The sequence below is a fragment of the Colobus angolensis genome, unplaced genomic scaffold (genome assembly GCF_000951035.1).
Source record: "Colobus angolensis palliatus isolate OR3802 unplaced genomic scaffold, Cang.pa_1.0 Scaffold2, whole genome shotgun sequence".
Lineage (NCBI taxonomy): Eukaryota > Metazoa > Chordata > Mammalia > Primates > Cercopithecidae > Colobus > Colobus angolensis.
Window position 1 is genome coordinate 10,842,945 of NW_012115154.1, and position 24,961 is coordinate 10,867,905.

The following is a 24,961-nucleotide window of genomic DNA, read 5'->3' on the forward strand; positions in this document are numbered from 1 at the left end:
GAGGAGCGGCTGTAGGACGAGAAGATGAACTCAGAGATGCAGCGTGATGCCTCTGGCACCAGACAGCATGGGAGCCCAAAGCAATGAGAAATGCATTGATGTTGTTAAAAGGGAGTTTATAAATATTTAAAAGCAACACCCAGGTGTGTTCTAATATAAATGCTGTGACCCTGAGGTCCTGGGGATTGAGAGAGGAAGTGATGTCACTGTGGGAACTGCCCTGTAGGGACAAGGACGTCCGTCATCCTCTGCTCCTGCTCACAGTGACACTGATCAGGTAACGCCCCCATCCTGGCCTGACCCTGCCATGGGCACCAGGCTCCTCTGGCTGGGTGGTCCTGGGTTTCCTAGGGATAGGTGAGTCCTCAGAACACCAAGTAGTTTCATTTTTTCTCTGTGTGTAGGCGTGTGTGTGTGTGTGTGTGTGTGTGTGTGTGTGTCTGATGACTACAAATGTGTCCCTTATTCTGTTGCCAAATTCTATTTCCACAGATCACACAGGTGCTGGAGTCTCCCAGTCTCCAAGGTACAAAGTCTCAAAGAGGGGACAGGAGGTAGCTCTCAGATGTGATCCAATTTCGGGTCATGCAGCCCTCTATTGGTACCAACAGGCCCTGGGGCAGGGCCCAGAGCTTCTGACTTACTTCAGTTATGAAGCTCAACAAGACAAATCAGGGCTGCCCAGTGGTCGGTTCTCTGCAGAGAGGCCTGAGGGATCCGCCTCCACTCTGAAGATCGAACGCACACAGCAGGGGGACTCGGCCGTGTATCTCTGTGCCAGCAGCTTAGCCACAGCGTGGCACAGTCGCCTCCTTCCTGTTCAGAAATCTCACCCTTCTCTTTCCTTGCAGCTCCTGGAGACCCTTAACAGAGGCCTCTCTTTGCTCCTCACTTTTCGTGGGAAAGAAGTAGATTTGGACATTGGCTGTCCTTTGGGTAGGAAGAGACCACAGATTCTTTCCTGAAACACAGTGAATACAAATGTAGGTGGTGAAAACAATCACGGCCCACTGCACTCTAGGAGTCCTCAGAGCCAGCTCACTGCTCCAAGCAAGGAGTGGGTGTCTTAGCCTCAGCCTTCAAGGCAGACACGCATCTTCTATAGGGTTGGAGACTGCGGTGCTGCCCACATACTTGAGGTTGTCAAAAGCAGGAAACATGCTTTTCTCATGCATACGTTGGGGCATCTGGAAGGTCTGAGGCCACATCCCCAGAAAGATCTTTCTTCTGAAGCCTCTTCTATCCCTGTCGCCTTGGAAGTTTTCTGCAACAAAATATCAAACATCTCTTCCTGTTTGAAGTAAAGATCTTTACAAATTTATGGTCCTTACTTGATAAGTAGAGTCATGATAACAATAAGACTTCATTTCTTCTGCGTACTTTAAGCCACATACATCCTTTATTTTGTTTCCATTTGCCATTGCTGCTGTCCTGATAGACAGAAGCATGCATTCGCCACTGCTGCCAGTTCACCTTGATTCCCTCAGGAAATCTGATTTCTAGACTCTGAGTGTTTTCATCACTGTCCAACGCATTTGATTTTAAATAAATTTTCTGAGGCCTTTAACTCAGTAAGTGTTTTATTTATAATATTGATCCTATTCCTTTTTATTTTATTTCTCATATTATGTATTGTTATATAGTACTTGTTATAAATAGAAGTACAATGATTATATTGTAATAGAATCTTCCACCTGTTTGTGGGTGATGCTGCAGTTTGTATCTATGAAAGCGAATGCACTGGTCAGAGCTGATGTGATTATGGATCATGAGTTTCTAAGAGTCCTCAGCGACAGAGCAGTTCTCTAAATCTGGGACTCGGTGTCCCAGATACAGCCATGATAGAGGTGCCTGAGTCTTTCATAGCTATGAGGGGCAACATAGCCTTTCCAAATTCACTGATAAGAAATCGCCGTGGTACAGACCCCAAATTTCTTTCCCCAGAGAATGATAGTCTGTGGTAGGGAGATGCTCTGGACCCATTTTTTATTGTGTGTTACCATCAAATCGCTCCTTGCTCAGGTGCCCTGTGTCTCCTGGGACTGAGTAAGGCCAGGGCACAGATGAGAATGCCCTGTCTTCCTAGAACTTCTTTGCAATGGCTGCCGTCTTCCTCCACACGACTCCTGAGACACCTGGTTCTAACAGTGGACAAGCTCTGCTGACACTGAGGCTGAACAGAACACAGTCCACAGTTGTAAACGGTGCTGCAAGGACATGTAACAAAAGCAAGCAGGGCTTTCAATTTATACTGAGAATAAACATGCAAGAGGAGCAAAGGGCAGACGTTACTAATGATCAAATAGGAAGGAATAGGGATTCTACTCAATAAAATCATTCTGTCTTCTTAATTTAAGCAGGAGAAACATTTCTTTACAATTACTTCAAGTCAAAGACTAGCAGCTTTCCAATCGTAATTATTTGTATAATTATTTGCTCTGTGATCTCTGCAGCTTCAGAGGACTCAGAAATTCTTTCCCTGAACAAACATCTCTTTCTCCACTCTAAGACCCAGGATCACACACTCCGATCCTATCATGAAAAATAATGAGGTTTGCTATAGTTGCTGTGGCCTCATTTTTAGTGTGTTGAGTAGTAAGCATTGAAGAACTTTCAAAGCTTTGCTCTTGAGCCTAGGGATGTGCTGGACCCAGCTTGTATGACTCAGAAGAGCCAAATAGGCGTACTCTTCCCAGCTCCCCATTCAGTGAAGCCATGTTGGCTGCTTGAAATCTGCCATGGTGGGGATGCTGGTACAACAGAAATTAGCAAATGCTACCAGCCATGCCCCCACCTTCACAGACACCCAGTTTAGCAGCACATCACTGGAGTATTTTCTGATGCCCCTGTTATGCCATGTCTTGTGGGGACAAAAGGGCTCAGAATTCACTTCTCCTCTACTCTTGCTCCTAGAAGCCATTATCTAAGGGGTCCTCAATTTTTCCTATTTCTATTCAACCTCCAAATTATCTTGCTCTGTAGGTCTGTGTCTCCTACAAGCATGCCAGTCTGAAACATGACAACTATTTTGAATATCTCTAAAGGTATCACTGAACCAGTGCATTATTTACAAATTATCTTTCCTGTATGGAATACGCAGATGCTGGAGTCATCGGCAACAGAGATGGCCAGGCAGCGAGATTGTGAATCACTTACGGCCTTGCTATTCTTCTGTGGCTCCCACAGACCCTGAAACAGAGACTATTTTTCTTAGGAAACTAAGCAGCTCACCAGTCATAGCTAAGTAGCTCCACACCAGTTAGGAATGACTCTGCTTTTACTTTAGGCTGAGAGGTCAGAAGGGTCACACCCGAAGTATTGTCCCCTCCAAGATGAAGTATGGCCACTCTCCATCTCAGTCCCTGAAAGTTGTCCAGAGTCACCTAAGAATCCCTGCTTTGGGGGTGGAATCACCAGGACTCATCCTCGCCAACTCCCCACAGTCTCTAGCAGGGCTTTCCTGCCAGGTGCGGGGCACAGGAATGGTTCTCCCTGTCTCTTAGGTAGAGCGAGGCCATACAATGATGTTTGGATGAAGGGGACTGAATTCTGGGTCTCCATTAAAGTATTTTTTTTTTCCATCGCACCAATAAGAAGAGCAATCCCTTGGTAGTTATATTGTTTTTGGCACTTGGGAAGGTTTTTGTGGTTAACTCATATTAAGAAATTGTGCCTCTTTTCCTGTTCAGATATAATCCAAGGCAGTGAAAGAAACAGCAATAATTTTGAAAACAGTCACTTATGCATCCTATAATAAAGGTGTTAAGTTTCATTGCCCATATCCCACTTTCAGTCTAGTGGAAATGAAAAGGCACAGTTAGGGGGCATGTGGGCATGCCATGAGAGAAGTCAGTGCCAACTGAGAAGTCTGTGCCAATCCCCAGTACTGTGGGATTGAAGGGGAGGGAGAGATGACCTCTCTTTCAGACCGTGCTCAACAAGGAGGGAGTGGGAGTTCGTCCATGGGCAGCTGAGGTGGAGCAAATGCCAGGGGCATCTAACTCAGGGTGCAGGAGCAAATTCTTAGAGAGGAAAATGGTCCAGTTCAGCTGTCACAGGAGACAGGAGAAAGAAAAGTCATGTACTCCACAGTCCCCTGGCTGATTTACTTCCTTATCATACTATTTTGCACCAGCGTGTTCTCAGCTACCGCTGCTCTCTGTCTCTTCCAGAATCATTTTTTCCCTCTTTGGTGCTCAGATCAGTGGATGTGCATTGTATAATGTGATCATTTCCTGTAGCAGGCCCTTTGCTGGTCTTAATAATATCCATCCTTATTTACTGCTTTAGGTACTGCTCCCTCCACTATGGCTTATTGCCTTATATGAGGATTCATTTTGTATATTTCAATTTTACTTTTTATTATTACACATTTGACTTCATCTTTTGCTGATCTATACTTTTGGGGTAACACTGTCATTATTGAAGGACATTTATTTTTAGTGATTCAGATTAAATAATCTTTTTATACTTCAACGTCTGTGTTTTCTTCCTATTTTAAACCAAATATTATTTTCTTTCATTCCTCTCATTCTGTTCCTCTTTCTTTAGATAGTAGTTTTAAGGGAGAAAAAGATAGGCTATAACTGGAGCTATGTGATAAGAGTTATTCAGAATGAGGGTGGGATATTAAGATTGGTAACTCAATGCAATAATCAGGGTTAGAACTAGTGTTGGGATGAGTGTTTAGGGAAACTGCTCATAAAACCTGCGGTATGGCACTTCTGGAATATTCTGGCGGCTCACTCTGCAGACATTGCCCAGCATTCCTTGGGCCATTGCAGAAGAAACGGTGATGACATTTCACTTATTGGCCACAAGATGGCAGTGTGGTCCACTGGGAGCTAAAGGGCTCTGGGGAGTCTGGGAGAGCAGCATAGGAGGGAAAGAGTTAAGAAAAATTAGGGCTTGGATCCAATATTATGCAGATGTTGCAGCAGTTTTCAGTTATTGCTAGGCTACCTACAGTTATGCAAGCGGTGGGACGTCCCTCTCATCTTTAATGAGCTCTACAGTTGAAGAATGTTGGCTGGGCAGCCTTGGTGTCCAGGCAGGTGCAGAGGAGCAACTGCCTCAGAGCAAAAGGGAAAAGTGAGGAGTGGGCTGTGCCTTGAACCCAGTGCATCTCTGCTGCACCTCACCTTCCCTGTAGGTCTCGCCAGGCAACAGCTTTAAGCTGCTTGAGTGATCTGGAATTCTACAAGTTTATAAGTAGTACTCATAACATCACCTTGGCTCAGATTCCATTGGACACCAAGCAGATGTTCTCTGGAGGCCAAAAAAATATTGAGAACAATTTCTACAACACCTAAGTAAACAAACTACAGAAGGAAAATGTTAGTAGATGCACCAAACTGTGCCAATTAGTCCTGAAGATAATCGACTAGTAGAATTATCGCAAAGAGACTATAAATGAGTCTCTACTAAGTATTTGTGGGCATAGAGCAGTGTTTGAGTCCTCTCAGGGTAGATTAAGGAAGAATTCAGCTATTATCATGAGTTTGGCTTGAATGAAAATCCATGAACTCCTCAACTGATTCTCTTGTAAAATATTACAGAATAATATTGAGCAAACGTTTAATTTTTCTCCAGCCTGTATCCCTCTTTGGCACTTACAGTTAAAGCAGACACCTAGAGGCAAGGTTTCTTTAGTTGGGATCTGTTAACTGCAGGACTGGGTGTTCCATAGCTGGGCTTTACAGAGAGTGCAAATCCCACTTGCAGGGAATCCCGTGTGTCTGTGCTGTCCCCAACTCCCCTCTGTGAGGCTGCCAAAGGGGGAGTGCCGGGTCTCCCAGAACCCAACTCACAAAGAGGGGAGCAGTCTGCTTGCTGGGCAAAAAAATCAATTCAACTATTGGACAATATGTTGAAAGTCAAAAAGAAAGGAAATGCTCAATTGTGAGACTGACGGATGCCCAATTTCCCAAGTTATGAAATGTATAACAGCTCATGGTTCTCAGAATTTCAACAGCTCATTAAGATATTTTTAGCAAGTTTTTGTTTGTCTACAGCTTTCCTTGATATTGATCCTCACTTGTTTTCCAGCTCACTGGTTACTTGAGGTTATTTTGTTGCCAAATTTCAATGTTGCCTATTTCAGTCACTGAGCACTTCTCACATTCTCCATATCTTACACAGATAGGTGCGTTCCTGTCTTTGCTTATTTTTGTGTGATTCATTTTTAAATTGGGCTGTGCAGAATACAAGCATATATTTGTATATGACTCCCACCTTTTATGCAGTTTAGCTGTTTAATTTTTAGTAATACTTTTTATTAAGGTATAATTAATAGAGAGTAAAACACAAATATTAATACAAGGACATTCTGGTACATTTTGACAAATGCGTATGTCAGTGCAATAATAACTGAAATTATTATTAAAAAATTTCCATTACTCAAGAAAGCATCCTGATGCTCATTTCCAATTAATTTCTATCCCAGAGATAAAAACCTTTCTATTTTTATCACCATTGACTAGCTTTGTCTATTCTTGAGCTTCATATAATGTAATCATATTTTTATTGAGTTATTTTTCTCCAAAATTAGTATTTCTGAAGTGTTTTCATATTGTTGTATCAGTAGATCATTCCTTCTTATGACGAATATTCCATTGCATAAATATACCACAGCTTCTTTATCCATGCTCCTGTTGATGGATATCCACGTTATTCCCGTCTTCAACCTTTATGAATAAAGTTGTTGTGAGTATTCTTGTGGAATTCTTTCTTGTGGACATACGCATTCTTTGTTTTTTTTCAGATATAGACTTAAGAGTGGAAATACAGACTCACGGTGTAGATGTGTGTGCTACGCTTGCGTGTCCCCACAAAAGCTCACGTTGAAATTCGCCAATGTAATGGTATTGGGAGGTAGAACAGCTACAATTAGTTCATGAGGGATCTGCCCTCAGAAAGAGATCAATGCTCTTATTGTGGGAGTGAATTAGTTGTCTCGGAAATGGTCTTCTGATAAAAAGGATGAATTCAGCCGTTTTCTCTGTTTCAGATGCTTGCTTCCCCTTCCTTCTGCCTTGGATAACAGCAGGAGGCCCTCATCAGCTATGGACCCTTGATCTTGGACTTCCCAGTCTCCAGATCTATAAGCCAAATAAACCTCTTGTTTTTATAAATTACCCAGTCTGTAGTATTTCTTTATAGCAATAGGAAAGAAATTGAAAGAAAATATGGTACCGAGAGTGAAGCTGTTGCTATAATACCTGAAAATGTGGAAGTAGCTGTAATCGGAAGTGGCTAATGGATAGAGGTTGAAAGAATTGGGAGGAGCAGACTAGTAAAAGCCTAGATTGCTGAAAATAGAGAATTAAGGGCAGTTGTGGTGAGGGCTCATGGAGAAATGAGAAAGAAGGTATCAGAAATTGAAGTAAATGCCATTCTTATTGTAAGTAGCAAAATCCTTGGCAAAATTGTGTCCTGTTCTAGGACTTCATGGAACATAAAAATTATGAGTCATTCGCTCAGATATCTGCAGAAAGAAATATCTAAGGTGCTAAGCATTCAGGCTACTGTGGGACTACTTTCAGACACCACGAAATTTAACCCAGAAAGAAGGGAGCCATGGGAATAGATTTTGCAAACCAGCACAGATGGTGACCCTACCTCCCTCTGCTGTCCTGTCTCCTATAAGCCAAACTCTGTGCTGTGAGCTATTAAAGTACTAGAATTATTTCTGGGGAATCTGTACTATTAATAATTTACAGACAACCCAGGTCTGCTTTGGATCTGATCAGAATGACTAAGTCTTGGGAACTCTGCACCACCAGTCACTGAAGAAAGAGGCTGGCAATGTTGCCTGGGACAAGAAAATATAGTTAGAAATATTGGAGTGAATCTAGCATCAGAAAGATGATGTGAGGACCGCAAGGAACAGCTGGAACCTGAGGTTTAATCACAGGCTCCTCACTCTCCGCTGATGAGCAGGTGTGTGAGCTCCAGCATGGAGCACTGCAGTACTAGGTGGGAGGAGGGTGATACGGCAATCAGGCGGCCTGTGAGCTGGGACAGTGTGGGCAGAGGAGCAACTGTATCACCACAGAAGCTTCTGCCTTCACCTGTCCCTCCAGCTCCGCAGGACAGGTAGAGAGTGCAGGGTCCGTGGAACACTAGACCTAAGGAAGCCTGCATGGGGAGGACACAGGACAGTGACATCACAGGATACCCCTCCCATCAGGAAAATCAAGGCAAAGAACTCACTCAACTCTATCCCAGGAGAACCAAGCCCTGCGTCAGGTGCAGTGCTGCCTGCCCCACTGTGCCATGGGCCCCGGGCTCCTCTGCTGGGTGCTGCTCTGTCTCCTGGGAGCAGGTGAGTCCTGTGCACTGGACAGCAACCCCATTCGCAGCTTTCCCACTCTTGTGTTCTCCACTTTACCTTAGGGAGGGTCTCCAGGCTGTCTCCTGTGGTCATCCTCCATCTGCTTTTCCCACAGGCCCAGTGGACACTGAAGTCACCCAAAGTCCCACACACCAGATCAAAACGAGAGGACAGCAAGTGGCTTTGAGATCTCTGGGCATACCAGTGTGTACTGGCACCAACAGGCCCTGGGTCAGGGGCCCCAGCTTATCTTTGAGTATGATAGGAAGGAAGAGAGAGTCAGAGGCAACTTCCCTGAACGATTCTCAGGTTGCCAGTTCCCTAACTATAGCTCTGAGCTGAACGTGAATGCCTCGGAGATGGGGGACTCGGCCCTGTATCTCTGTGCCAGCAGCTTGGCACAGCCTGGTAGAGTCACTGACATTCTGTATATAAACTTCCTGCCTTAGCTTTGATTTGAGAGCTGCAGGCCCTACCCAGGTTTCACTCCTTCAAGGGAAGCTTTGAGTTGTTTGGAAGGCATGTCTTTTGTCCTACTGAGCACAGAGCTCTCCCAACCAACAGAGCCCAGGTTTCCTGTGCCCTGAGAGTGCCTGCTTCTCTGCTGCATATTCTTGCAGCTTGTCACTTCCCGGGTAATTTCAGGAGAAGTGTGACCAATGAGCCCTAGATGTGCGATTGATTCTTTGTATTTGTTATATAGCTTAAAGCCTTTCAACAATCTTGCATATCAAACATTCTTATTTTTCCTTTATGGATGGAAGACTCAGGGACATTGAGTCATTCTCCCACGTCTCCTGGCTTGTAAGGATCAGAAGTAGGAAACAAACTAGTCCATACATTTTCTACCTAACCCCTGCTCCATCATCACCTTCTGTGTCCTGGTCAGTAAGTCAGAGCCCTCACACTGCCCTCTAGTGACCAGCAGGGCGGCAGTAGAGATCCAGTTGTCTTCAGTGGTCATTACTATGGCCTCTTCATTAGCAACTTTGAGGAATGTTAAATTTCACACTTTTAAAAAATCATTTATATGCATTCCCTGTGTCTTTCCCCAGTCTGTAGCTTACATTTTCATTTTTATGGTGTTTTTTGATGCACAAGAGTTTAATTTAATGCAACAAAAGCTAAAAAACAATTTTGTTTGTGTGTAAACAAAAACCACTTTCTCATATAAATGTCTAAGCATATTTTTCTCAATTTATTCTAGTAAAATTTAATTTTGGATTTTCACCACTATGAATAAATGTACCTGAAATATGTCTCATGTAAGAAATAAGACAGAGACCTAGGAATGGGAGGGAAGGACATATGTTCAGTGAAAAAGCAACAGCCTGTCAAACACAGCCCTCAAGTAGACACCCGGAGCTGATGGTGGAGAGGTAGGTGGAGGCCCAAAATTGGGGTGGAAGCCCCAGTTTCGCCGAAATGATTTGAATCTATGCTTTAAAGACGAATGCAGTTTTACCTCTTTAGGCAATAAAGACCAAAAATAGACTAGCTATTTTAAATAATTGAACCTTAAACATACCAAAGTCGGAACACCTTCCCTAAGGACAGCATTTTCTTCCACCCACTCGCTAAATCTGTATTTAAGAAAGCTGTGTGCTATTGATAACCGTGCAGTATTCTTACAATCAACATCATAATAATACTGCTACTTGGATTAGAAACAAAGAGCATTTCTAAAGCTTGAAAAATGTAAAACTGGAAACAAGCTCTCACTGAGTTTGGAAATGCAGGCACTAGAGGGTGCTCATTTCTCTTCCTTTTCCAATCAGGGGGCTATTCAAAGCCTGTTCTAGGACAAGGAGTGAGATCCTCCACTTCCCCGTGGTGATCAGGCTTTCAGAGGTAGAAGCCTTATTAGTTCATAATCAGCACGAACTGATCTCACCATCAAATGTGTCGACCTCGATGCTCACCCTCCTCAGCAGTCAGAGATTTGCTGTGTTCTCCAGGAGCTTGTACATTTTTACGGAGCACACTTTATCCTCAGTTTATTTAAAAAAAAAAAGGGGGGGCCTTTATAGGGTGTTCCATTAATAGGAGCTTTCTGTACTTTGCTCTTTTAGGTGCTACAAATTCTGACACCTGATGAAAAGTCTAAACTTAAAGCTTGTATGTGGTTAAGATTTTTTAATAACCAAATTAAATAATATATATGTAATGAAAATGTCAATAATGCCCTCGAATCCAATCCCACCTTCCACTGGTAATGAATACGAACACTCTGGTGTGCTTCCTTTCACCCCTCTTTTCTGTGTTCATGCATACCTTTCCACCCAAGTACACCTGCAGAAAATGGGTTCACCTGTACACTTCACCTGCCGTGTGCACACTCTTTTCTGTTAACAGGCTTGGTCTTTATTGTTCCAGGTTGGTCTATATAGACCTAACCTGCTCCTATTAGCTGCTTCACGTTGCATAATGAGGGTAGACAGGTACACTCGCGCTCTGTTGCCTGATTCCTAAGTTCTGCCAGATCTTTTCTAAAGTGACTGAATGGCATCTTATGCTTCCAGGTTCTCCTCACCCCAGCACTTATTTGATGATTCCAGCTTTTCCATCACTCATAGTCCTAGCAGGTCTGAGAGCTTTTATCAGTTTCTCCTGCATGAGGAGACAGGAATGGATAAAAGGATAGATAATTATCAATCCTATGGGAGACTACACAGTATCTGAGTTCATGCTCATAAAGCATTGAGAGGAATGTTAGTCTTGTTTTATAGATGGATCTACATGAGGCTAGAGTCCAGGAAGGTTAATGAATGGCCTTGCCCATGGTCTCAGAGCTAATAAATGATGGAGCCAGATAAAGGACAGTCTGCTTGTTTCTGTGTGGGACTGATTGATGGGTCACTGGAGTTCGAGGGAGGGGAAGTCTAGAACCATCTGGGGTTGTCTTCAGATAAGACACCAGGGGTAGGAGGGTCTGTGTACCCTACAGCACTGCAGGTACAGGCATCATGGTGTTGGCAATGGGGAGATACTAGAGCAGGTAAATGGTTAGTGGCCTGCAATCAGAAGATGTGAGCTTTGAGAAAATTATTCCCATCACAAGATGTAGCAGAGACACTGATGTGAATAAACTAGACCAGGAAGCTCTATGGGGAGCTGTTGTTAACATGAGGGAGGGAGAAAAGCAACTAAATGGTCATTTCTTGTATGTGAAATGTACAGGAAAGCAATGTTAACTAAAATCCCATCTGATTTTCGTCAGTTTTGCTTGGTAAGTAGTTGGAAGGTGGGATAATTTATTTTGGAGGTTAGGTAAACATCTATAAAGCTCCTTTATCTTGTGAAGTCTGGTGGGAATGGCACGGCCAATGCAGTCACAGTTTGTTTAATAAATAACTCAGAGTTCAAAGAGAGACACTCATGGGCCTGAAATTGGTAAATGTTCCTGCATTCTAAAATTAGGAGGATCCTACTTTCTTTGAACCAGCAGCGAAGGAAGCACAGGCAGTGGGGAGGGCCAGTTGGGAACACAGCAGAGTGGCCGCAGGATGTCCAAGACAAAGGACATGTCATATCAAATTCTAAGCTGTGAGGCTGTGATGCAACCCTCCGCCTTCTCCTAATGGTTTTTCAGGTCTCAGCACGGATGCACACCTGAGGGAGTAATTGCTTTGGAAATGAAGGACAAACAGCTGTGTTAAATATTAATAACAACTCCACCTTACAAAGCACACCTGGAAATGGAAACAAGATTTTTCTAAGGCCTTTTCTACTCTAAGAGTCTGTAACTTGTTGGCAAGCTGAGAGGTGAGGATGGGGAAGTGTTGATCCACATGCGATGAGTACTGTGTGTAGAGAAAAGAAGAGAGATCAGACTGTTACTGTGTCTATACAGAAAGAAGTAGACATAAGAGACTCCATTTTGTTCTGTATTTGAGATGTTGTTAATCTACCCCCAACCCTGTGTCCTTACAAGAGACATGTGCTGTGGTGACTCAAGGTTTAACAGATTTGGGGCTGTGCAGGGTGTGCTTTGGTAAACAAGTGCCTGAAGGCAGTATGCTGGTTAAAAGCCATCACCATTCTCTTCATCTTAAGTACCCAGGGACACACACACTGTGGAAGGTTGCAGGGACCTGTGCCTAGGAAAGCTAGGTATTGTCCAAGGTTTCTCCCCATGTGATAGTCTGAAATACGGCCTCACGGGAAGGGGAAGACCTGATCGTCCCCCAGCCTGACACCCGTGAAGGGTCTGTGCTGAGGAGGACTAGTATAAGAGGAAAGAAGGCCTCTTGGCAGTTGAGATAGAGAAAAGGATCTGTCTCCTGCCCGTCCCTGGGCAATGGAACATCTTGGTGTAAAACCCAATTGTATGTTCTATTTACTGAAATGGGAGAAAACCGCCTTAGGGCTGAAGGTGGGACATGCTAGAAGCAATGCTGCTCTTTATGCACTGAAAAGGTTTATGGAGATGTTTGCATATGCATATCAAGGCACAGTGCTTTTCCTTAAACTTAGTCATGTCACAGAGATCTTTATTCATATGTCTTACTGCTGACCTTCTCCCTAGTATGATCCTATTATCCTGCCACTTCCCTTTTTCCAAGATGGTAAAGATAATGATCAATAAATACTGAGGGAACTCAGAGACCGGGTCCTCTGTATGCTGAGCTCCGGTCCCCTGGGCCCACTTTTTCTTTCTCTGTACTTTGTCTCTGTGTCTCATTTCTTTTCTCAAGTCTCTTGTTCCACCTAACGAGGAACGCCCACAGGTGTGGAGGGGCAGGCCACCCCTTCACTGTGAGGCTCTACCAGGAAGCATATAATCTTGAGTGTGAATCAGAGCACTTAGAAGAATAATGCCCTTTACGTTGTTTTGCCCTGTGCCATCCTAAACCCACCCCACTGGTAATTAAGCAGCCATGGAAATGAGAGGAGCCAGAAGGAATAAAACTCTGCTGCTTGGTACAGTAGACACAGGGACCTGGGGGAAGGGTGTTGGCTGGGTCCATTAGAAGATGATGAGCTCAGAAAATAGACAAGGAGAAACCCCCGGGGAAAGCTTGTGAAACCCTGGAGGAGACAGGAGATATGTTATTTGAGTTCTTTTTTGTTTATTACTCAATTTAATTATTACTAAATTAACGGTAGGCACCCTGCACAAAAGGATATTCTCTGTGAAACATGACATCTCAAATACAAACAGAGGATTCGTCCTTAACCTAAAGCCCGCCCTCTCTCCCCAAGTCCCTCACGCATCAGGCCACCTTTGTGCCCATAGGTCATGGGCAGTGCTGGGTGGTCACCATCATCCACACACAGTGGGTAGTCAGCAGCGTGAGGTGGTTCTGCCTGCTGTGATCTCACCCCAGGCATGGAAATGAAGGGCCCTAGGTGGAGCTGAAGGTGCTCAGCTGGGTTTCTCAGGAGTCCCATCTGTCAGTGAATTGACAAGAAACAGAGCAAAACGACTCCTCCAATGTTGATGAGCCTGCTCCTGGGACTTGGAAACTTGATAACAGAGAAAACCAATATAGACAAAGGATTTTAAACAGGATTATGGTCAATTAACCACATTAGAAAAGGATACTTGAAGGAGTATTTGGGACACAGGAGTCAAAAACACCAGGAAGACATGAGGAGTTTCCCTAAGACTCTAGACTACAGCACTATGTAGATAACTAACACTAGAATGTTAATTATATCATTGAAGAAATAAAATTTGCATTGAAATACAAATGGTTTACAAAAGGTCATGAAAATCTTATAGACTTGTTTCCATTCAGACAAATGTGCTCTTCTCATTCTCAGCTGTTCTCTGGTGCATCTATCCTGAATTTGACTGTCTGGGGAAGAGGTGTGTCCTCTCCTGACAGGAAGGTTCTGGGGCCCAGGCAGTGAGAATGACATCTCAGAATGACTGCCTTGAGAGCCCTGTTCCCCTTTTATCAACACACAGAGCCAGAAGACCCCTCCATCCTGCAGCACCTGCCATGAGCATCAGGCTTCTGTGCTGTGCGGCCTTTTCTCTCCTGTGGGCAGATGGGTCCTGGGCAGGGCCTCTTGCATGGATTTAAAGGCCCAGTGCCTTCCCATTGGGGCTGCAGCATCAGTTTTGTTCTCTGCAGGTCCAGGGACTGCTGCTGTCACCCAGACCCCAAAATTCCAGGTCCTGAAGACAGGACAGAGCATGACACTGCAGTGTGCCCATGATATGAACCATGAATGCATGTCCTGGTATCAACAAGACCCAGGTATGGGGCTGAGGCTGATTCATTACTCAGTTGCTGCTGGTGTCACTGACAAAGGAGAAGTTTCCAATGGCTACAACGTCTCTAGATCAAACACAGAGGATTTCCCGCTCAGTCTGGAGTCGGCTGCTCCCTCGCAGACATCTGTGCACTTCTGTGCCAGCAGTTACTCACAGTGCTACAAGGCTGCCTCCTCTCTGCACATAAAGACAGGGAGGCTCTGCCCTCCTCCCCGCTCCCCAAGACTCAGGGATGCCCTGGGCAGAGTTCTCTACACCAGGAACCTTGGAACCCCAAGTGGCCCAAAGTGGCCCAGACAGAATGAGCCTCGCTCTGTGCAGAGATCTAGCATTAAGTGCAAGAAAGCCCACCCCTTTGATTGCTGGGCTCAGGTCAGTCTTGGAAATTGATGGGGAATCACTATCATGGCATCCACACCTGGGAAAAAGCTTCCTCTTGTGGCTGCAGCACCTGACCTCCTCCAGGTCTCTGTGCTCTCCTTCAGGGTCTTTCCCCACAACAAATCTAGATAGATCAGAGATCCACTTCTAGAATTCCATCGTTAAAGGTTGTTCCTTGAAACCACTTCTGTTAAGAACATCTCCATTAGGTTTGCATCAATAAAACAGGGCCACTACAAATTTCACACTGTAACGGATTTATTAGACCGTATGCATATGTGGGAGGAGCTAAGGAAGACAAAGTCTGGAGGAGAGAAGTCAGAAGGTGAGAGAGCCAGTCAGTAGCCAGGGCTTCTGGAGCTCTGGGTAGGACAGGCTGGAGATGCAGGGACTTGAGAGGATCAGAGCATGCCAAGCCATGCAGTGGGACCTTGAGCTAGGAGGACAGGAAAAGGCCAAGGAAACCTGCTTCTGTGAAAGCTGTTCCCATTCTATGGGGGCCACCCCTGCAGGTGCACTGCCAAACACTGGGGGCAGCCTGGCTGCTGTTGGCCAGCATTTGGGAAGATGAACAGGACACAAGGTGCAGAAGGAACAGGTCTTCCTAGGTCTGTTGGATGCCTCTGTATTTGCTGGTCACTGACTCTCAGTCTGACCACAATGACCTGCCTAGTGTAATAGTGACTGTATTACATCTATCTAACAAATTTTACCTAACGTATCTTTGACCATCTCTAACCCAGAATGATTAGAGAAATGGCCTTCTTATCTTGCCTTTGCAAAGTTGACTCAATACAATCCACCACAGGATGGATTCTCCCAGACTGAGGCATCTGATCACACAACGGTCTCAACTTTCCACAGTCCCTGGACTCCTCTCTGGGGGACACCTGTGCTGCCTAGGTGAATGTGGACACAATTTATATGTAGATGTTCCAGACACTGGCTACTAACTTTTCTTTAATCCTGTGCCTAAAGTCTCCCTTCACCTAGAGGCAGGGCTCTGCTTCTATCTCTTTCCTGAGCTTCCCTCCTGATGGAGTTGCAACGACATCAAAGCCCTGGACACAGTGCAGTGACCTGTGGAGACAGTGGGAGGGAATCTCATCTCTTGCTGCCTTCCTGGACCCAGTACTTTTATAAGCGAAGCAAGTGCTCCTGTGGGGAAAAGAAAGAGAGATCAGGCTGTTACTGTGTCTATATAGAAAGAAGTAGACATAAGAGACTCCATTTTGTTCTGTATTTGAGATGCTGTTAATCTGTGACCCTACCGCCAACCTTGTCCTGGCAAGAGACATGTGCTGTGGTGACTCAAGGTTTAACAGATTTGGGGCTATGCAGGGTGTGCTTTGGTAAACAAGTGCCTGAAGGCAGCTTGCTGGTTAAAGGTCATCACCATTCTCTTAATCTCAAGTACCCAGGGACACATACACTGTGGAAGGTCGCAGGGACCTCTGCCTAGGAAAGCTAGGTATTGTCCAAGGTTTCTCCCCATGTGACAGTGAAATATGGCCTCACGGGAAGGGAAAGACCTGATCGTCCCCCAGCCTGACACCCGTGAAGGGTCTGTGCTGAGGAGGATTAGTATAAGAGCGTCTGCTTCTTCAAGCTCATTTGTCAGTTGAGATAGAGAAAAGCATCTGTCTCCTGCCCGTCCCTGGGCAATGGAATATCTCGGTGTAAAACCCGATTTGATTGTATGTTCTATTTACTGAGAAGGGAGAAAACCACCTTAGGACTGAAGGTGGGACGTGCTAGCAGCAATGCTGCTCTTTATGCACTAAAAAGGTTTATGGAGATGCTTGCATATGCATATCAAGGTACAGCGCTTTTTCTTAAACCTATTCATGTCACAGAGATCTTTATTCCTATGTCTTATTGCTGACCTTCTCTCTACTATGATCCTATTATCCTGCCACTTCCCTTTTCTAAGATGGTAAAGATAATGATCAATAAATACTGAGGGAACTCAGAGACCGGGCGCCAGCCTGGGTCCTCTGTATGCTGAGTGCTGGTCCCCTGGGCCCACTTTTTCTTTCTCTATACTTTGTCTCTGTGTCTCATTTCTTTTCTCAAGTCTCTCGTTCCACCTAACGAGAGACGCCCACAGGTGTGGAGGGGCAGGCCACCCCTTCATGCTCTGGTCTCCCTTTGAGCTCTGCAGTATGAGAAATGTGCTTCATGAATTTGTAGCTGAGCAGCTCAAAGATTTGCTGCCAAACCCAAAGTGAAGTCCTCAGACCTGCAGAAATTGCTCTGCATTTCTGTGAAGATGGAAAGAATACTGTGTGGTAGAAATACGTTCTCCCCATGTAGAGACCTGGCCCCCAAACAGGACAGAGCAGAGAGGGCCAAAGAGCCCAAAATATGTCTCAGATGATTGAAAGACATTTTCACAGGACAATCCTGCTGATGACATTTGGTCCTTCATATTACACGCCTAACTACCCTTCTCCCCAGATCAGCTGAGTACCCAGGATATCACACATCCCAGCATCTTCTAACAAGGTAAAATCTTTGCGTAACAGCCTCCTTCCTGAACCACATTGACTAACCCTGGAAACTTAACCTTTCCAGAAAAAAGCTCTGTCTTCTTCTGGCTCAGTCTAGCCCAGTAGGCTTAATTCATGATTTATGTCACCTTTTAATTTACTCAGAGAAGAACATATGGTTTCAGAGTAAGGGATATTCATTTTACTTTGTATAAGTTGGACCTAAACAGTAAACTGAGTACTTTTCTTCCATCAGTGTCTTAAATTGGACAATGGTAAAACAAATCTTTGATGCTAGAAATTTAGGCCCTAGTATTTTTCATATTGAAGTTGCCAGTGTCCTGGGCGCAGAAGAGATGAGCATTAATAAGTCACACTATGCCTGAGATGGTTTTCAACGGGTTTATAGACTAGTATTCTCCTGTTGAGGAAGCATAAGAGCGTTTGCTTCTTCAGGCTCATTTGTCAGTTTGTATGGGAATTTCCAGTTTGAAATAAGTTATGCTTTTAAATTTGAAAGAGTATGAAGTCAGGCCGGGTGTGATGGCTCATGCCTGTAATCCCAGCACTTTGGGAGGCCGAGGCAGGCTGATCACAAGGTCCACCTGGCCAATATGGTGAAACCCTGTCTCTACTAAAATTACAAAAAAATTAGCCAGGTGTGGTGGCGTCACCTGTAGTCCCAGCTACTTGGGAGGCTGAGCCAGGAGAATCGCTTGAACCTGGGAGGTGGAGGTTGACATGAACCAATATCACAACAGTGCACTCCAACCTGGACAACATAACAAGATTCTGTCTAAAAAGAAAAGAAGGAGTCTGAAGTCTACAAACATAATATAATTCCAATACCTCCAATATCTAAGTTATTTTTTGAAGTTTTGGGTTTCAGAAAAAAAAGGAAAGAAGTAGGGATATCCATAGGTTTGGCCATTTTTATATTTAAGATCTATGTGTATATATGTGTGTATGTATATATATGCACACACACATACATACAAATGTATACACACACAGAGATGCATATATGTGTGTGTGTGTATATATATATATATGTAACATCCCTTGGAAGAAAATGTCATGATGACTACATGGCTTAATGGGATTTATTTATGAAGAGAGTTTTTCTAGAAAGAATTAGAAAATTTGAATTCTTTTCTGAATCTTTACTTGGGACTTCCCAGAGAGCATTTCTGATCCTACCAACCTATGTTGTGGGTGTATATGGCAGCCCGGAGCGCAGCAGACAGTTCTTGGGCCCGTACCTTTGCGAGTTAGACTGGAGATGCCTGTAAACCTGACAGATTCTTGGTGTTGTTCACTCCCAGTCCGGGCCTCTCTAGAATGTCACAGACGACCATCGAACAAACAGATTCCCAGTAAGAAGAATATTAGGACATAGCCATGAGGAAACATGAACACAAACAACAAATGTTTGAAGTGCAAACCTGAAGACTGTAAATTTTGGCATTATAAGATATGAAAGTTTGGAGAGCTACATTTAAATGAACACGAAGGGAAACTGAAACAAGAAAAAAGAGAATGTCCGAAACCATCAAGTAACTTTCATAAAAATTGTCAAATAATGTATCTAGGAATGCCTCACACAATCACTGAAAACAAAATGGAAAGTCAAACAGTTGATCAGCTACTCCTAAAGAGATTTTTAGTGATGTCAAAGATGGATCTGCAGGAGTGATCTAGAATGCAACATGGAAAATTAAAAGTGAAGTATGAAAGACTTTAAGAACAGGGAACGGCCGGGCGCGGTGGCTCAAACCTGTAATCCCAGCACTTTGGGAGGCCGAGACGGGCGGATCACAAGGTCAGGGGATCGAGACCATCCTGGCTAACACAGTGAAACCCTGTCTCTACTAAAATACAAAAAACTAGCCGGGCAAGATGGCGGGCGCCTGTAGTCCCAGCTACTCGGGAGGCTGAGGCAGGAGAATGGCGTGAACCCGGGAGACGGAGCTTGCAGTGAGCTGAGATCCGGCCACTGCACTCCAGCCTGGGCGACAGAGCGAGACTCCGTCTCAAAAAAAAAAAAAAAAAGAACAGGGAAGAAAAAAATGGATATTTCCCATATATTAGAATATGCATATTTTTCATTATTTCCCATTTTGAATTGCATATGATTGAAATATCAAACAGATAAAATAGGTAGAATGTTATGAGGTGATATTTATGAGATGTTAGCTGACAATTCTTTAGAGATGTTTAAGGACCCAAATTCAGAGATTCCAGAATCAAAATGAATCTCAAGTAAGACAAATAGTCAAGTCATAGGGAAATTGTAGAACATGAGGTACAAAGGGAAGATTTTGAAAGCAATCAAAAAGAAAAGAGAAATACCTCCCATAAGAATAGATGGAGAACAAGAGTAAGTCAAGAGAGTGGTTAAAAATAACAATTAGCTCAATTGTCATTCTCCTTCATTTAAGGTGACATTGATTTTAAAAAACTTATTTAAGTGGAATATGAAAAAAGACCGCTGTGAGTTTCTATCAAGGTACCTTTTCTGAATTACAGTTAACAAAGGTGGGAAGTGATCCCAGAAGAAAGGCAAGAGGACAGTTCATGAGGGAACCCAGGCGATGGAACAGTCCTGTTGGGCACATGTGACTGGAGGAGTGAGGGAGGCTGGGTCATGAATGGGGATGGCACAGGAGACCTTGACTTGCAGGAAAGACAATGAGCTCACCTCTTTGTGCCCTATGTTAGGGGTGCTGTTGGTGCATCCTACAGGACATGCCCAGCAGACGGAGGAGCAGCTGTGGGATGAGAAGATGAACTCAAGAGAGACAGTGTGAGGCCTCCAGGTCCAGACAGCTCTGGAGCCCAAAGCGATGAGCCGTGCATTGATGTTAAAATGGAGCTTATAAATATTTAAAGCCTCACCCAAGTGTGTTCTAATATAAATGCTGTGACCCTGAGGTCCCGGCGATTGAGAGAGGAAGTGATGTCACTGTGGGTACTGCCCTGTGGGGACAAGGACGTCCGTCATCCTCTGCTCCTGCTCACAGTGACACTGATCTGGTAGCGCCCCCGTCCTGGCCTGACCCTGCCATGGGCACCAGGCTCCTCTGCTGGGTGGTCCTGGGTTTCCTAGGGACAGGTGAGTCCTCTGAACACAAAGTAGTTTCATTTTTTTTCTGTGTGTAGGCGTGTGTGTGTGTGTGTGTGTGTGTGTGTGTGTGTGTGTGATGACTACAAATGTTTTCGTTATTCTGTTGCCAAATTCTACTTCCACAGATCACACAGGTGCTGGAGTCTCGCAGTCCCCAAGGTACAGAGTCACGAAGAGGGGACAGGATGTAACTCTCAGGTGTGATCCAATTTCGGGTCATGAGTACCTTTACTGGTACCAACAGGCCCCGGGGCAGGGCCCAGAGTTTCTAACTTACTTCCAGAATGATGATCAACTAGACAAATCAGGGCTGCCCAGTGGTCGGTTCTCTGCAGAGAGGCCTGAGGGATCCGCCTCCACTCTGAAGATCCAGCGCACAGAGCAGGGGGACTCGGCCGTGTATCTCTGTGCCAGCAGTTTAGCCACAGCGTGGCACAGTCGCCTCCTTCCTGTTCACAAACCTCATCCTTCTCTCTCCTTGTGGCTCCTAGAGACCCTTAACAGAGGCCTCTCTTTGATCCTCACATTTCATGGGAAAGGAGTAGATTTGGACATCGGCTGTCCATTGGGTAGAAAGAGACCACAGATTCATTCCTGAAACACAGTGACTGCAAATGCAGGTGGTGAAAACAATCCTGGCCCACTGCACTCTAGGAGTCCTTGGAGCCAGCTGTCTGATCCAAGCAAAGAGTGGGTGTCTTAGCCTTGGCCTTCAGGGCAGACATGCATCTTCTAAAGGTATTGGAGGCTGCTGTGTTGTCCACATACATGAGGTTGACAAGGGCAGGAAACATGCCTCTTCATATGTTGGGGCATCTGGCATCTGGAAGGTCTGAGGCTACATCCCCAGGAACATCTTTCTTCTGAAGCCTCTTCTATCCCTGTCACCTTGGAAGTTTCTACAACAAAATATCAAACCTCTCTTCCTATTTGAAGTAAAGGTCTTTGCAACTTTTGTGGTCCTTACGTGATAAATACAATCATGATAACAATATGACTTCATTTCTTCTGCCTACTTTAAGCCACCTGTATTCTTTATTTTGTTTCCATTTTCCATTGCTGCTGTCCTGATGGACAGAAGCATGCATTCACCACTGCTGCTGGTTCACCTTGATTCGCTCAGGAAATCTAGTTTCTAGATTCTGAGTGTTTTCACTGCTGTTCAACTCACTTGATTTGAAATAATTTTCCTGAGGTCTTTAACTCAATAAGTGTTTTATTTATAATATTGATCCTATTCCTTTTTATTTCTCATATTATATATTGTTATATAGTACTTGTTATAAATAGAAGTACAATGATTATATTGCAGTAGAATCTTCCACCTGTCTGTGGGTGATGCTGCAGTTTGCATCTATGAAATCAAATGCACTGGTCAGAGCTGATGTGATTACGGATCATGGGTTCCTGAGAGTTCTCGACATCAGACCACTTCTCCAAGTCTGGGACTCAGTGTCCCAGATGCAGCCATGAAAGAGGGGCCCTGAGATTTTCATACCTAGGTAGGGCGTCATAGTCCTTCCAAATTCACTGACCAGAAATTGTGGTGGTACAGACACCAAATTTCTTTCCCCAGAGAATGATGGTCTCTGAAAGGGAGTTTCTCTGGACCCCTCTTTATTGCGCCATCATGAAATCCCTCCTTGCTCAGGTGCCCTGTCTCCTCTTTGACTGAGTAAGGCCAGGGCACAGATGGGAATTCCCTGTCTTCCTAGAACTTTTCTCTAACTGCTGCCACCTTCCTCCATGTAAGTCCTGAGAAACCTTATCCTAACAGTGGACAATCTCTGACACTAAGGCTGAACAGAACACCGTCCACAGTTCTAAACGGTGCTGCAAGAACATGTAACAAAAACGAGCAGGGCTTCCAATTTATACTGAGAATGAACATGCAAGAGGAGCAAATGGCAGATGTTACTAATGAACAAACAGGAAGGAATAGGGTTTCTACTCTAAAGGAATCATTCTGTTGTCTTAAGGTAAGTAGGAGAAACATTTCATTGCAATTACTTCAAGTAAAAGGCAAGCAGCTGCCAACCAACCAGCATAACTCTTTGCTCTGTGATCTTGGCTGCTTCAGAGGACTCAGAAACCCTTTCTCTGCACAAATGTCCCTTTGTCCATTCCAAGACCCAGGATCACACACTCTGATCCTATCATGAAAATAATCAGGTGTGCTATAGTTGCTGTGGCCTCATTTTTAGTGTGTTGAGTAGGAAGCATTGAAGAACTTTGAAAGCTTTTCTCTTGAGTCTAGGGATGTGCTGGAGGCAACCTGTATGACTCAGAAGAACCAAATATGCATACTCTTCCCAGCTCCCCATTCAGTGAAGCCATGTTGGGAGACTGAAGTCTGCAATGGTGGGGATGCTGGGACAACCAAAATTAGGAAATGCTACCAGCCATGCCCCAACCTTCACAGACACCCAGTTTAGCAGCACATCACTGGATTATTTTCTGATGTCCCTGTTATGCCATGTCTTGTGGGGACAAAAGGGCTCAGAATTTATCTCCCCTCTACTCTTGTTCTTAGAAGTCATCATCTAAGCGCTCCTCAATTTTTCCTATTTCTATTCAACTCCCAAATTGTCTTCCTCTGTAGCTCTGTGTTTCCTACAAGCATGCCAGTCTGGAACATGGCACGTATTTTGAATGTAATTAAAGGTATCACTGAACCAGTTCATTCTTTACAAATTATCTTTCCTCACATGGAATATTCAGATGCTGGAGTCATTGGGAACAGAGATGGCCAAGCAGCAACTCTAGGTTATGAACCACGTACAGCCCCGCTATTCTTCTGTGGCAATGACAGACCTTGTAATAAGGACTATTTTGCTTTGGAAACTAAGCAGCTCCACACCAGTCAGGAATGACTCTGCTTTTACTTTAGGCTTAGAGATCAGAAGGATCACACCCTAAGTATTCTCCTCTCCAATACTAAGTATGGCCAGTCTCCATCTGAGTCCCTGGAAGCTGTCCAGAGCTCCCTGAGAATCTCTGCTCTGGGGGCAGAATCACCAAGGTTCATCCTCGCCAGCTCCCCAGAGACTCCAGCAGGACTTTCCTGCCAGGTGCTGGGCACAGGAATGGCTCTGCCTGTCTCTTAGTTAGAAGGAGGCCGTACAATAATGTTTGTATAAGAGGGACTGGAATTCTGGGTCTCCTTTAAAATATTTGACAAAATTTTCTTTGTTGTTTTATTTTGCCATCTCACCAATGAGGAGAGCAATCCCTTGGTAGTTATATTGTTTTTGGCACTTGGAAAGGTTTTTGTGGTTAAGTCACGTTAAGAAATTGTGCCTTTTTTTCCTGTTCAGCTATAACCCAAGGCAGTGAAAAAAACAGCAAGAATTTTCAAAGCAGTCACTTGTGCAGCCTATGATAAAGGTGTTACATTTCATTGCCCACATCTAACTTTCAGTCTAGTGGAAATGAAAAGGCACAGTTAGGGGGCATGTGAGCATGCCATGAAAGAGGTCAATACAATTGAGAAGTCTGTGCCAATCCCTAATACTGTAGGATTGAAGGGGAGGGAGAGATGACCTCTCCTTCAGACTGTGCTGAACAAGGAAGGAGTGGGAGTTCATCTATGGGAATCTGAGGAGGAGCAAATCCCAGGGGCATCTAACTCAGGGTGCAAGAACAAATCCTTGGAGAGGAAAATGGCCCAGTTCAGCTGTCACAGGAGACAGGAGAAAGCAAAGTCATGTAATCCACAGTCCCCTGGCTGATTTGCTTCCTTATTACACTATTCAGCACCAGCGAGTCCTCATCTCCCGCTGCTCCTCTGCCTCTGCCAGAATCATCTCTTCCCTGTTTGGTGCTCAGATCAGTGGATGTGCATTGTACATGGTGATCATTTCCTGTAGCAACCCCTTTGCTAGTCTTGGTTATATCCATCCTTATTTTCTGCATTGGATACTGCTCCTGCCACCATTGCTTATTGCCTTGTAGGAAGTCTCTTTTTATATAACTCAATTTTACTTTTTATTAATAAACATTTGACTTCACCTTTTGGTGATCTATGCTTTTGGGGTAACATTGTCATTTTTGGAGGACATTTTTGTTTATTTTTAGTGATTCAGATTAAATAATCTCTTTATACTTCAACGTCTGTGTTTTCTTCCTATTTTAAGCCAAATATTATTTCCTTTCATTCCTCTTATTCTGTTCCTCTTTCTTTAGATAGTAGTCTTAAGGGAGAAAAAGTCTATAACTGGAGCTATGTGATAAGTGTTATTCAGAATGAGGTGACATATTAAGCTTAGTAACTCAAAACAATAGTCTGGGTTAGAACTAATGTTGGAATTAGGGTTTAAGGAAGCCGCTCATAAAACCTGCTGGATGGAACTTCTGGAATATTCTCCCAGCTCACTCTGCGGACACTTCCCAGAATT

General features: G+C 44.3%; 1 protein-coding gene, 1 pseudogene and 1 gene segment (V, D, J or C); all 3 read left to right on the forward strand.

Moving 5' to 3' along the window:
* Window positions 1-268: 268 nt before the first annotated feature.
* Window positions 269-965, forward strand: LOC105511430 (annotated as a pseudogene). Its single transcript, XR_001001718.1, has 2 exons — window positions 269-357; window positions 493-965. The product of XR_001001718.1 is annotated as a T-cell receptor beta chain V region CTL-L17-like (transcript).
* A 7,234-nt stretch (window positions 966-8,199) lies between these two features.
* On the forward strand, window positions 8,200-18,729 carry LOC105511431. Its single transcript, XM_011941572.1, is given in 6 exon segments — window positions 8,200-8,326; window positions 8,451-8,522; window positions 8,525-8,762; window positions 10,114-10,299; window positions 14,336-14,936; window positions 18,619-18,729. Coding segments are annotated over 6 exon segments (1,257 nt in total). The 5' UTR covers window positions 8,200-8,277.
* A 1,735-nt stretch (window positions 18,730-20,464) lies between these two features.
* On the forward strand, window positions 20,465-21,162 carry LOC105511432. The segment is given in 2 exon segments: window positions 20,465-20,552; window positions 20,690-21,162. Coding segments are annotated over 2 exon segments (522 nt in total).
* Window positions 21,163-24,961: the final 3,799 nt, after the last annotated feature.